The sequence below is a fragment of the Poeciliopsis prolifica genome, unplaced genomic scaffold (genome assembly GCF_027474105.1).
Source record: "Poeciliopsis prolifica strain line A6 unplaced genomic scaffold, Auburn_PproV2 SCAFFOLD023, whole genome shotgun sequence".
In the NCBI taxonomy this organism is placed as follows: Eukaryota; Metazoa; Chordata; class Actinopteri; order Cyprinodontiformes; family Poeciliidae; genus Poeciliopsis; species Poeciliopsis prolifica.
Genome location: NW_026562398.1, coordinates 2,046,269 through 2,058,437, shown reverse-complemented (window position 1 = coordinate 2,058,437; position 12,169 = coordinate 2,046,269). Strand labels below are relative to the sequence as shown.

Here is a 12,169-nt window from a genome sequence, read left to right as displayed (position 1 = left end):
CTGCAATTATATTTATCACCTCGACAGTCAAATGGCAGACTTAATCCCTCTGGTCTGCCTGCCTGAACACTTGGGAGCACATCAAATTGGGCTGACATGCAGCCTATATTCACGTTCTACATCTCGGTGCCCTTTCATATTCCGCTTGCCTTTTCCACTGCTGGCCTGGGACACGTCAATGTCGGAAGGTCCCAGCAGAAGGATCGCGGTCTATTTTCCAGATGCGTCATACCTTTCCCCTCCACTGCTACATATGAGCTTAATATGTTTTCAGGCGGATCCGTCTCTCGTCATTGTTAAGGACAGATCTGAGAAAGGCTTAGTGTTGGAAAGGTTCTGCAATCAATTCCACAGTAATACTTTGTGGGAGGTTTTCCTCGAATGCAGGCTATTATTTATTTTTATTTTTTTTGTGTACCTGATGGGAAAAACTGAACTCCATCTCTCTGGCCTGAAACCAGACAGACACAGAAAAGTACAAACAAGATTTATCTCTGCCAGATTCACCTCGAGCCAGATGGAAGGTGCGGAATGCAAGAAGAGACAGTGGAGCAAAAATAAAATAAAAAGGATGGAAAAAAACCCCGGAAAAGATCAATACAGGCTGACCATCACTCTAGTCTCAGCTTGGGGTAATGGGCACCCATATTGCATTAGCACGCGAGATGGTTCTCCTTGAAGTGGTGAAGCGAGAATCCTAATGCATCTGACATTTGGACGCAAGAGAACAAGCAGCTGCGCAGAAATGTCTCAGGGCCTTAAGGATGAGCTTGCAAGGATCCTGTAGTGTCAACCAAACAATGCTGCTCTACTTTCTACATTGATTTACAACAGAAATGTTGAAATAAATGTGCTGTCTTTCCATAATAACAAAGATGGCTTTTTTTTTATTCACTTCAGTCCATTTCAGTCATTTCAAATGCAGATCCCCTGCCACTGAATGAATCCTGTGACTGTTGTCCTATTACATAATTAATGTGTTCATTAAAGATAAATCCTAGGGTACTGAAAATGTTCCTTCAGAGCATCTAATTCTCATTTGTGTATGAATACAAAATAATGTGGCGACTGGAGCTCGGCTTGAGCAGGAGGAGAGCAAAACAACAATAGTCATAATGCCATACCTCTCGCGTTGTTGTTTGGGAATCATAATTATATCACTCTGTTTACGGGTCTTTGCATAAGAAAGAATGAAACATTAGCAGCAATGCGTCTGAGAAGCCCAGCTGTTGGAAGCTGTGTTTATTTCAGGATGTGAGAAGAACTGAGACAAAACAAGCCTTCAATCAGGACTTTTCCTAATTTGCTACAACACTGCGCTCTTCATTTCTCTCTTCTTTCACCATGCCCTCTCCCTCTATCGATGCAAATTGCACAGCCGCAAACAGCTTCTTAAAGTTTTAGTGAGTGATCACACTGGAATGAATGCACACAGATAAAATATTCATGCATGCTGGACCTCTGATCGAGGGCTTGTGAGATATCATTAGCTTTCCATATTTTTGAGGGTTGTCCACGTTAGTCTACTCAAAAAAAATATAGAAAAAAAAAAAAATAGACAGAGCTTGCTCCTAGCAAATGCGCAAGAATTAGACTGGGATCCACAGATGTGTAGGTGAGAGAAAGCATCGGCGATGTTTGGTTAATCATCCAATACTTTGTAATGAGGCATCTTTGGCTTCATGTTGCATACAAACTGCAGCAGCCACTGTGGAAAGTCTCTGCAGACTCATGTATGAAGACCTCTGAACCATATGATTTGATAAAGCCAGCTGACCCATCGAACTGTATAAGCAGAGTTTATTCTGCCGATAGCAGTAACTGTTGACTGACACAACTACATGCCGTCGGCAACACCGGCCTTGGAAAAACAGGTGAATAGAGCGTGTGCACAATTGTCAGGTTGCTTTCCGAACAAAAACATGTGAATGTCTGAATACAAATCACTTATCTTCCAAACCGCTTCAGACATAACAATAAACTTGTTCAATCTCAAATAGAATAATTTCCTCTTAGAAAATCTCTATTATTCTTCTATTGCATATTTAGACAAGTGAAGCAAATGTTTAAAGGCTTTTTTCTTCAAAACCCCTGAATTTGATCATGTTTAATGCATTTTCTAAAAGAAAAAGCTCTTTCTTATGATGGACCATCAGCATAATTTTGTTTTCATGCACATGTTCACCACCAAATTAGTAATAAATGAATTATTTTATATTGTTGAATCCAGAGTAATAACTACTGAATAGCACATCATGTCTAATGTGAGAATAAGTTTAGTGACTCTATTAAGTCTGCTTCAAAATAAAAAGTAAAAATTAACAGTGCACATTTGATGTCTTTAAACAACTTCACACAGCCTGATCTAGGAACTTTTTTACTGAGGCGGGGTGCTGAGGATGGCTACAAGCTCTCGAACAGCGTCTGGAGATGTTACCTAATGAAGGGTTTACACAGAAAGTTAACAGGGAAATTAAACAGATTAAAAACAAACAAAACTGTCTTACTGACTAATGTCTGCATCAAGTGACTACATGGGCCTATTTTTTTTCTTTTCAAGAGATGATAAACACTTGATTTCTTGATAAACCTCAGTACTTATTTACATGTAAAACAACATGTCGATATTAACATTTTTTTACATAAATTTCTAATATTTTGTCTAAGTGTCACGGCCTGCAGTAAAGCAGTAGGGTGGACTTTTAGTGAATCAGATGAAAACAAGTGGAGATCGCGGTCATGACTTTACACTGCACAAAAATGTTGAGCTTCAGTTGAAGTCTACCATTGAGATGGCCATGAAAAATTGCTAATTTTGTGTCTGATGATCTGTTACTGAGTTCAGTAAATTATCTGTTTGGGGTCACTGTTCTGCAGATATCCAATTTTCAATTTCTGATAGAGTCCATCGGATCTTTCAGTTAAATCTCCTCAAATTTAAAAGGGATCTTAATGTCATGCGCTCCAGCATGCTTCCTAAGGCTGAGGAAAGAACAACACCATCAAAGACCCCCCATCATGCTAAGCAGTGGGATGTGCTTTACCCACATAGCCTCTACTTTTTAATGGCATCTCTTCAATTTAAGTTTCATCTGATCAAAACGTATAGTTTCTGTTAACATCTGATTTTGGAAGGAGTACCAACACTTAAACCTTTATTTCTGATCATTTATGTTTTAGGCTTTTAGTGAATGTACGTAAACTAAATGTTGCTTTTTCTGTCTTTTAGTGTGAGACTATGTTACTGCAATGAAAAATTCATTTCTGTTACGGTTTTTAGACATGTTTACCAGCGACACCAATAAATGTGGCAATGTACGTCCTCGACTGAAGCATGAAAGAAGAATTTAAAGTTAAACACCCCCATCAGCCAGCATTTACTGTTCTGCCTCCTCTCTTCCATATCTCATCTGTATCTTCATTTTGGGGAAAAAAAAAAAAAAAGTGTAAAATGACTACAAGAAATTCTCATTACAGAGATTTTCTGTGCCACATGTTTCTCCATCTACATTTCCAGTAACACTCTACAACTCACTCAGAAGCTAAACAGATCAATAATTCATGCACCCAAAACAGATTTTATGACCAACAGGAACCTCAGCTTGAGTCAGTAAAGTGCAAATGTAATTTTTAATCAAAAAAAGACATTTTCGGAATAAGTATTTCATTCTCTGCATTGCCTATCGCAAGACTCCCATGGCTTACCTGCTTCCTTGGAGAGCTGGGTGAAAGCCTCCACTCCCTTCTCCCCATAGCTGCCTTCTGAAGCAACAGTGGAGACATAGGTCCAGTTTAAGGCTTGGATGATGTCCACCATGGCCTGGGCCTGGAATGAGTCTGGAGGAACCACCCGTGAGAAGAAGTCGTAACGCCTGTCGTCGCTCAGCTCCGGGGCTGTTGACGCGTAGCTGATCTGAGGGATCTAGAGGACAAGATAAGCAGGTGGAGAAGGGAAGAGGAAGGTTACAGATGTGATTTTGCTGCTCTGATGCAGCGTCACCACAGTTGCTATGGTCCTCGCTCTGACAAATCACATTCTTGAAAGGTTGTGTTAAAATTCTTTTCTGTTTGTTGTGTGGTGTACTGCGCCAGCACTAGTTCCCATTTTATTAAAGCGTTCTCAGATTAGTATCTTTAGTCAGATATTTATATACTCCATAACCTCAGCTCACTGCTCATGGAAATGCCCTCGGTTGAACGAAAAAAGTATTTTCCACTTCCAGTCCCACAATGCACACTGCCTCATTTTACAGTTGCAGTCAGGGTCAGCTATATACTTAAAGGCTAAAGAAACTGTGCAGCACAACAGACTCTCTTGGAGAGAGTTAGATAAGAATGCTGATTCACTCTGAATACCAATTACAAAGCTGCTTTTAGAGACCTAAATTGGAAGCAGGAAAACTAAACTTTTAGCTGTCAAAAAAGGGAAGAAGATCTTCAAGGTAAAAGCAATAAAAAGAAGATATTACTTACATATTTTTAACCATTCTGGAAACACCCATGCATGCAGACAAAACAGAGTGCTAGAGAGCAGGAGAATCACATTACCAAATAAAATGACCAAAAAATCATCCAACCTTTCAGAGTTTGTTTTCACTCGGTGAAACACATATAGATTAACTACACAGACTATTGACAATCCTTTGCGATTGTTAATTATTGTTATTAATAAAAACATGACATTCAAAATGAAAATATCACAGACAAAAAAGTATACACAAATGTGGGCAGAACAAAAAAAAACTGTTTAACCTTAGGCTCAGTTTCCAAAATGTACATTTAATCTGACACTACGCATATTATACTTTTTGAATGACTTTACAGTTACACCTAAAATAATTCGAACAGCCAGTGCCAATATTTCTGCTCACAGAAAAAGATGAATGTTTCAACAAAGATATCATAAAATTGTCTTCAACATAAAGACTGCTGCAAAGTGCAAATGTTTAAAGTCCCTGATGTGCAACACATCTTATCCAAATACATGGGGGCAGGTCAGCTCCAAGTCGCTCACAACTGAACAAATCATTTTGGGTTCCTCTTCTGTGAATCCGCACTGGAACTTTTGTAAGCATTTGCTGTCAGGAGGAGGACAAGTGAACCATACACTAAAAGGGACACCCCTCACCAACAGTAATGCATGGTGGTGGATCAGTGATCCTTTGTGACTGCTTTACTTTCTCTGGCACCAGAAGCCCACAGCATGTGGAGGGCGAAATGGATTCTGTCAACTATCAGCGAATGCTGGGAGGAAATGTCATGCTGCCTTTGCAGAAGCTGAAGTTTGGGGATCAGTGGTCCTTCAAACAGGAAAAAGATTTTCAGTATATCTGAAAGTGCCCCATGGCTGGAGTTCAGAAGTCCTTGAAGGTTCTAGAATTGCCAACACAATTGCCTGGCTTGAACTGTGTTGAAAATCCCTGGTGGGATTCAAAAAGTAGAAATTTACAGTAAGGGTACTAAAGCCTATTCATGAACTGGAACCCTTTGCCCATAAGGACTGGATCAGGATTCATCAGAAACACTGCCAGAAGCTGGTGTCTGCCTGGGTAAGAATCCCATTTGCAGCAGGCCATAAAAGCAAAAGAGCACTTTACTCAGTACTAAAGATGTTTGTCCTGAATCAGTTCACTGCAGTAGTCACTAAAATGGCCATTTTGTGTTCATGTACATGTAGAACATGCAGCAATCACTTGTAACATTTGTTGTAATGCACAACTTAAATAGGTCAATTTGTTGCAAGCTGTAGTTATTTTGTAAATTTTACCAATAAATCCAATTTGCAATGACGGATGTATAATTTCAGATGCAACTGTATGAGCAGGAAATGTATTTGCATTACTTTTTATGAACTGGCAGCACAGAACAGTTAAGTGCTCCATCAGAGTTACCCCCTGATGAGACCTTAATCTGTGTTAAGAGCGGAAAATTTCGTTTTACACCTCTGCTACTTACCTCACTTATGCTCATACATACAGTAGACGAGACATGTTGTAAAACAATACTTTGTATATATTGCATAATATATATATACACATATATAGTTAGTGTGTTTCATTCCTGCTCCACTGGTTCAGAGTCCATTTGCTAGCCTTTATACTGCATGGATATTTTCAGATGTTGCCAAGTTCATGTGATCTATTTGATCCCTCAGATGAGCAGGATAATTAGATTTCTTTTGCCAACCAAACTTTTACAGTTTAGTTTAGTGGGCACCTACGTTAATAAATGAGTCTCAAGTGGATATAAAAGCTCTCCTTTCAGTAAAGCTGTGAAAAAATAGTGCATGGTCGTCACTTTTCCTAATGTCCTGTCCTGTTAATAGTGTGCAGGTGCTCTTCCAAGACTCTAGTCCCTTATTGGATTGACAGCCATAAAATTTGGTGCTATTATGAAGAGCATGGCTCGCCTTCGCTTTGAGCAGGCCTCACCATCAAGTGTAAAATTGGAACTGCGCAGCATTCTTAATCAGAAACTTTCACACTGATGATTAAAACTCGGAAAAGCAGCACGGCCGTGAGTGATTGTTGAAATGATAAACACGCATATTTCCTGAAGAGACAAAGTTCCACCTGGGAAAAAAAAAGGCAACAACAACAACAAAAAAAAAAAAACTGTCAATGTCCACTGAATTTCAAGCAAGAAAAACAAACTCATGCAGACACAAAAGAAGTGGATCACAGCCATAACAATTAACCGCTCATCCATCAAAACAATTTCAGATGAAAGTCTGCCACACCTGCAATTATAAAAATGCCTTTACTCTTATAAACTTGATGTCCTTGACCAAAGCTCAGCTGGTAGTGCGTATGCATAATTTAGTTTCTATTCTACCTGATTTAAACTTCCAATAAGCAGGGCGGCAATGATACATGTATCAATCCTCACAGTACAATTGGCACTCTGAGCACTGGGCAGTCAGTTAAAGAATAAATCAGTCACAGGTAACCAACGCTCACGTACTTTAATTAGTCTGTGTTGACAGCTCCACTAGAAAATTACTGAAGCTACTTTCCGAAGCTATACAAAATAACAGAATGGCATAAAACACCAGCTTTTTGTTTTTAATCAGCATGATCATTATCAGCATTATTTCAGGTGACATCTTGGTATCAGTGGAAATTTAGAGGGGAATATATTAATATATATGCCATATATATTCAAACTTTATGACACCTTATTGAATTGAATTAATTTAGTTAAGCATTCAACCAGGGATTTAATAATCTGACAAGACACTAAATAAATGTCACCACCTGTGGGGGTCCACCAGAAAAATGGGAAGTGTTGAATATTTTGTATCTCTGAGGAAAAGTTAAATCATTCTCTTTTTCATTTTAATCTATGTGACATTAAGGCTGGATTAGAAATAAAACAAAAATCTCAGTTTATACCCAAGAACGGACCTTGTTTCTTTTCATCATTGTACTGTAGCTAAATTGATTCAGTGCTCATGATATTCCCTCTGCTGGTTCCATGTTGGTTCTGTTAGATCTTTTGACACGCATAACTAAAAAAAATAAATATTTTTTTTTTTTTCACTTGAAAATATCTAGATCAAGAAGTTGTTTGTGGTCTCAAAAAATCCGAAGAATCTTTCAGTCATGCAGTCATTTCGGAAGAAATTTTCTCTATACAAAGAATCTGGGACCAGTAAATTTTCAATCTCAATAACACAGGTCAGCAAAACAGCAATCTTTATCTTTGTAAAATAAAGAACATATTCTTTCAAAAGTGAATAACTGCTTCATGCTTTTCTCGCTTGCAAACTACTCCAAAGTAACACCATATTACATGGATGAACAGTTGCTTAAAAATGTTACTACTAATCACGATTCCTGCAGCCACACTCCCTAATGCAACTCCAAAGTGGGAGCGCTTTACTTCCCGTTCTGGTATCTCTTTGTTGAAAACCTGAATATCTTTAGATCCATAACAAAATACTATCTAACATAAACAATGACATAAAATTGTCCCCTAGACAATTGACATAAAATTAGCCTCACATCTTCCTGTTCAGTTTATTATCCTTCACCTATTTTTGATTCTTTTTTTGTTCAGTTTTCAGCTTTATTTTTAAATTCATTTTTATGCTCATCTATTCTTTGTAAAACTGTGCTTGGTCTGTTTCAGATGTAAAATAAAAATAGACTTTAGATTTACAATGCCTGCAGGGCATTGTTTTGTAGAGGTGGAAAATATGGAGTTATTCTTCAGTGACATATGTTGCGACACTGATTAAAGTAACAATAAAAAATATTGTTAAAACAATCACAATGCTCTTTTGGTTTTAAATCGATTTCTGCATACAGTCAGAACCTTCCAGGCAGAAATCGTCCTATAAAATAACTCCATTACGGAATAGGCTACTTCATCACAACACTTTGTAATAGCTGCATCTTTGTGTTTAAACTGCACCTGCAAGTTTTTTGAGCTATATTTTTTCCTCGACAAGAGACTGACATTTTCACTCATCATTTCATGTAAAAAAAAGACAATGATCAATCTTATTGCTGTACATGTTGAACATATTTCTAAGACTTGCCAGTTGCTGCATATTCTAAATCAGGTTTAGGCTTTGACATTTTAAAACATGACAATGTTTCAATTGATAACACTTTATTGACGGGTTGTCAATAACACTGACATGACACTGTCATAAACATGACATAACACCTGCCATGAATATTGTCATTTGATAAATTGTGACACTTTTAATGATTAAACTTATAATTATGTAGCTTTGTGTTATTAAAGCTAAAGTTTAATCAGTCAGACTTTTAGAACAAATTTATGTGAGACCATGATTTCTTGGTTAATGACAAGTTGTCATAACAAAGACATTTTGAATACTGTCAACTTTGTATTAAAAGTGTCACGATTTACCAAATGACACTTTATAACAGCCAAATATTCATGAAGACTAAGGTGTTATGTCATGTCTATAATGTCTCATGATGGTCTTATTAACAACCCATCAAATAAAGTGTTATCTTTCAATCTAAACCATTTCACTGTAGCTCTGACTGTTCTTCTCAGACAGAGACGAACAGTCTCCAGACCCACAAGTAGCAGTTTGAACCTCCCACAGTGTCTCTTAATCACTTAGACTGAAAATAACAAAGTCATAGATATTTTAAAACATACATATAATTACAAACTGTTTTTAAACTGCTTTACTTTTTTTCATGGAAAAGTAACATTGAATTTCAACAACAGAATAGTTCTAAAAAGTTAGACATATTTTTATTTTTTTCCTTGAAAGTTGAAAACTTTTCATTTACAAAATTCAACATTACATGCATCCTCTTTTAGTCAAATGTTTTGTTTTCTTCATCTAAATACATGGAATTGGAAATAAAATGGCGATTCTTCACAAATGACAACTAATTTTCAATGGAAGATATTGATCAAAAGTTAGTATTGTTCTTCTAATCACATTTGGCCAGCTGCCTTGTCTCTGCTAATGAAATCCACCCAGCATGATAGTACCAACACCACGTTTCACTGTGTGGATGCTGTATTCAACATAACATGTAGAATTGGTGTTCTGCCCAAAATATTTGGAGGCTCAAAAAATGAATCTCATCTCATCTGACCTTGGCACCTTTTCCCGCATGTTAGCAGTGCTTTTTACATTGCTTTCAGGGTTGAAAATGGTCACCTTCTATTGAGTCGGAGGACATACTAGCAAAAAGATCATTTTCTCTTCAACCTGGCACAGCACCCCATCTCTGAGTCTAATCTGAGCACTGTATGAATGCCATCCATTTCTGTTGGCGAGATCAAAAGCAGCTGGACACAGGAGAAACACTGGAATGAGGACAGTGACATGCTGATGGGATTGCTTCAACTCACAGAGTGGGAGTTATAGCTTTGACCCACAACCGAAAAGGGGTCAATTGCACAAAGCTGACAAACTGGGAAGCGGACAATGAGGTCAAGATCACTCACCTAGCTTCATGTCACAGAACATGAAAAAAAAAAAATATATATATATATATGAAAAAATATCAAAATAAAAATCAGCAAACAGCAATTAGTGCTGCGAACAAGCCAATTTATAAGTGAAAATGCAAAACAAGTCAAATCCCTTCAGCCTTGCTTAGATTACACATACTGGGTCAAAGATGGAGGATGGCAGAGTGCCGCAAAAGCAGAAGCAAAAGCAAGAGCAGAAGTGATTTGAATTTAAAAAGACTGCATCCTTCAGAAATGCGAAGCACCTATTCGGAACATGTGCTCGGGTTCTGTCTATCAGCCCTGCCGTTGTACTACAGTGAAGTCAAAAGGTGTTAAAGTTTTGTTGTATCACGTCCTATCTCAGCCACAGCTGCGACACAAAGCTCCATGAACATTTGTCTCTCAAGAGCTTTTTGCTGCAGGGAAACGATTAAGAAAGGAATGTCTTTTTACTTTGTCCTAGGCCTGTGCCCTGTTAATACGATTTCTCTGTGCTCTATTCCCCAGGAATCCACACTCTTTTTTTTTTGCAGTGCAAACATTAATTTTATTTTTCTGGTCTGTTCTTTTTTTTTAATTATCAATTTGACCTCCAGGTACAACAACGGTGATAGAGAAAATGCTGAGGATTAAACCTGCTGAATTAATCATACATGGAGACGCTGACTAAATGAACTGATTAGAATCTGACTTGTCCACACCTCTCTCTCCTTCCTTCTCTCTCTCTGACAGTTAAGTGAATTATATAAGAATGAGCAGAGCCTGATTATTATTATTTTTTTCTTGGTAGATCAGGCATGGAAAAGTTTAGCTTTTTAATGCTGTTTTTTTAACACAGCTGCACAACTAATTGTTAAACCCATCAGCAAAATATGCACCTGTTAGCAGCTAATTTAAATGATTTAGAGAGGCTGATAATGAAGGAAGCATACACTGAAGCGAATAGATTTTCTATCAATGTTTCAAAACAATTTTTGCAAGTGATAAGATTGAAATGAAGCCCTTCCCTATTTTCTTTTGTTGCTTCTGGTTGCAGAAGCTGTCAGCCTGGAGAACGACAATATGTTGCACTAGACTGGCCAGTCATAGGGTGACAAAAACAATCATTTTATGCCATTATTGGGAATTTTGTCATTTTCAAAGTTTTGTGACGGTGAGACAGGTGCATATAAGTTTTAATTTCACAGATTCTAGATGGATCAGGGTGTCACATAGAGAAAATAAAGGCATGAGGTAAAGTCTGTGTCAGGACAAAAACCCAAGACAGCAGATTGAGGAATGACAACCAGTGCATAGCACACCTACGAAAATCAACCAACAATCAAAATGACAACCTGGAATTTTCTCTCCAGCGACACCTTATGTTTGGAGGAATGCCAACATTGAGAGTTAGAAATCACATGCTGTGGAACTGAGAGTCACTTGCTATGATCCCAATGCCAACTCTGTTCTGCCATTAATCTGTTTATTTTGTATGTCAGATTAAATATATCCATCCACAGAAATTCTACGAATTCTCTAAACAGAATGCATCAAACCAGAATCGGCTACTGCATTTACAGTATTGTTACACTTTAATAACGTTAATGTAATGTTACGTCTAACCCTAACCCATACATCGATATGCTAATATAAAAGGCAGTGTCTTTGAATCAACAAAAGAACAGTTGTTCAATAGCTGCTTTTACTGAAGGATAACCAAAAATCAAGATTTAGGAGTTGTTTTGTCAAGGTGGGCACACTCCCTTCTGTCTTTGTCAAAGAGAGGAGTTCAGCTATCTTATCTTGCTCATGAGTGATAATAGAACAAAGTGAGGGATAGATTTGTCCTTGGTCCCACAGGGACCTTCTCGGGTCTTTCATGGTGAGGGAAAAGTCAAGCCAAATCTGTTTACAGTATGACTCTCGTCACGTTTTCAAAATTACATGAGGATGATGTAAACAGCCTGTTCTCAAAATTACTATGTTGGCTTTTTATAGCATGACTCAATTTTTTTGACATAACGTAGCATTCAGTTTCCTGCTGTTTTGTAAAAACTATTTGCTGCCAGCAAAAATAAACTATGTAAATTAGTTTGTTTTGGGGGAAAAACCGGAAGCATGGTGTTTTCTTCAGCTATTCCCACAGTTCCTATGAAAACAAGTCATATGATGTGTTATGAATTTAATAATGCATTTGTTGGTGGACCCCAAATTCAGACAGGAG

The 12,169-nt window shown here is 37.6% G+C and overlaps 1 protein-coding gene across 1 annotated transcript in view; it reads right to left on the bottom strand.

Annotated features, from left to right (window-relative positions):
* Positions 1-12,169, bottom strand: part of LOC129370374 (metabotropic glutamate receptor 7-like) — a 101,727-nt gene that overhangs the window by 55,626 nt on the left and 33,932 nt on the right. The window contains exon 2 of the mRNA XM_055046331.1: positions 3,706-3,922. Within this exon, the coding sequence (XP_054902306.1) occupies positions 3,706-3,922 (217 nt within the window). The remainder of the gene's footprint in view (positions 1-3,705; positions 3,923-12,169) is intronic.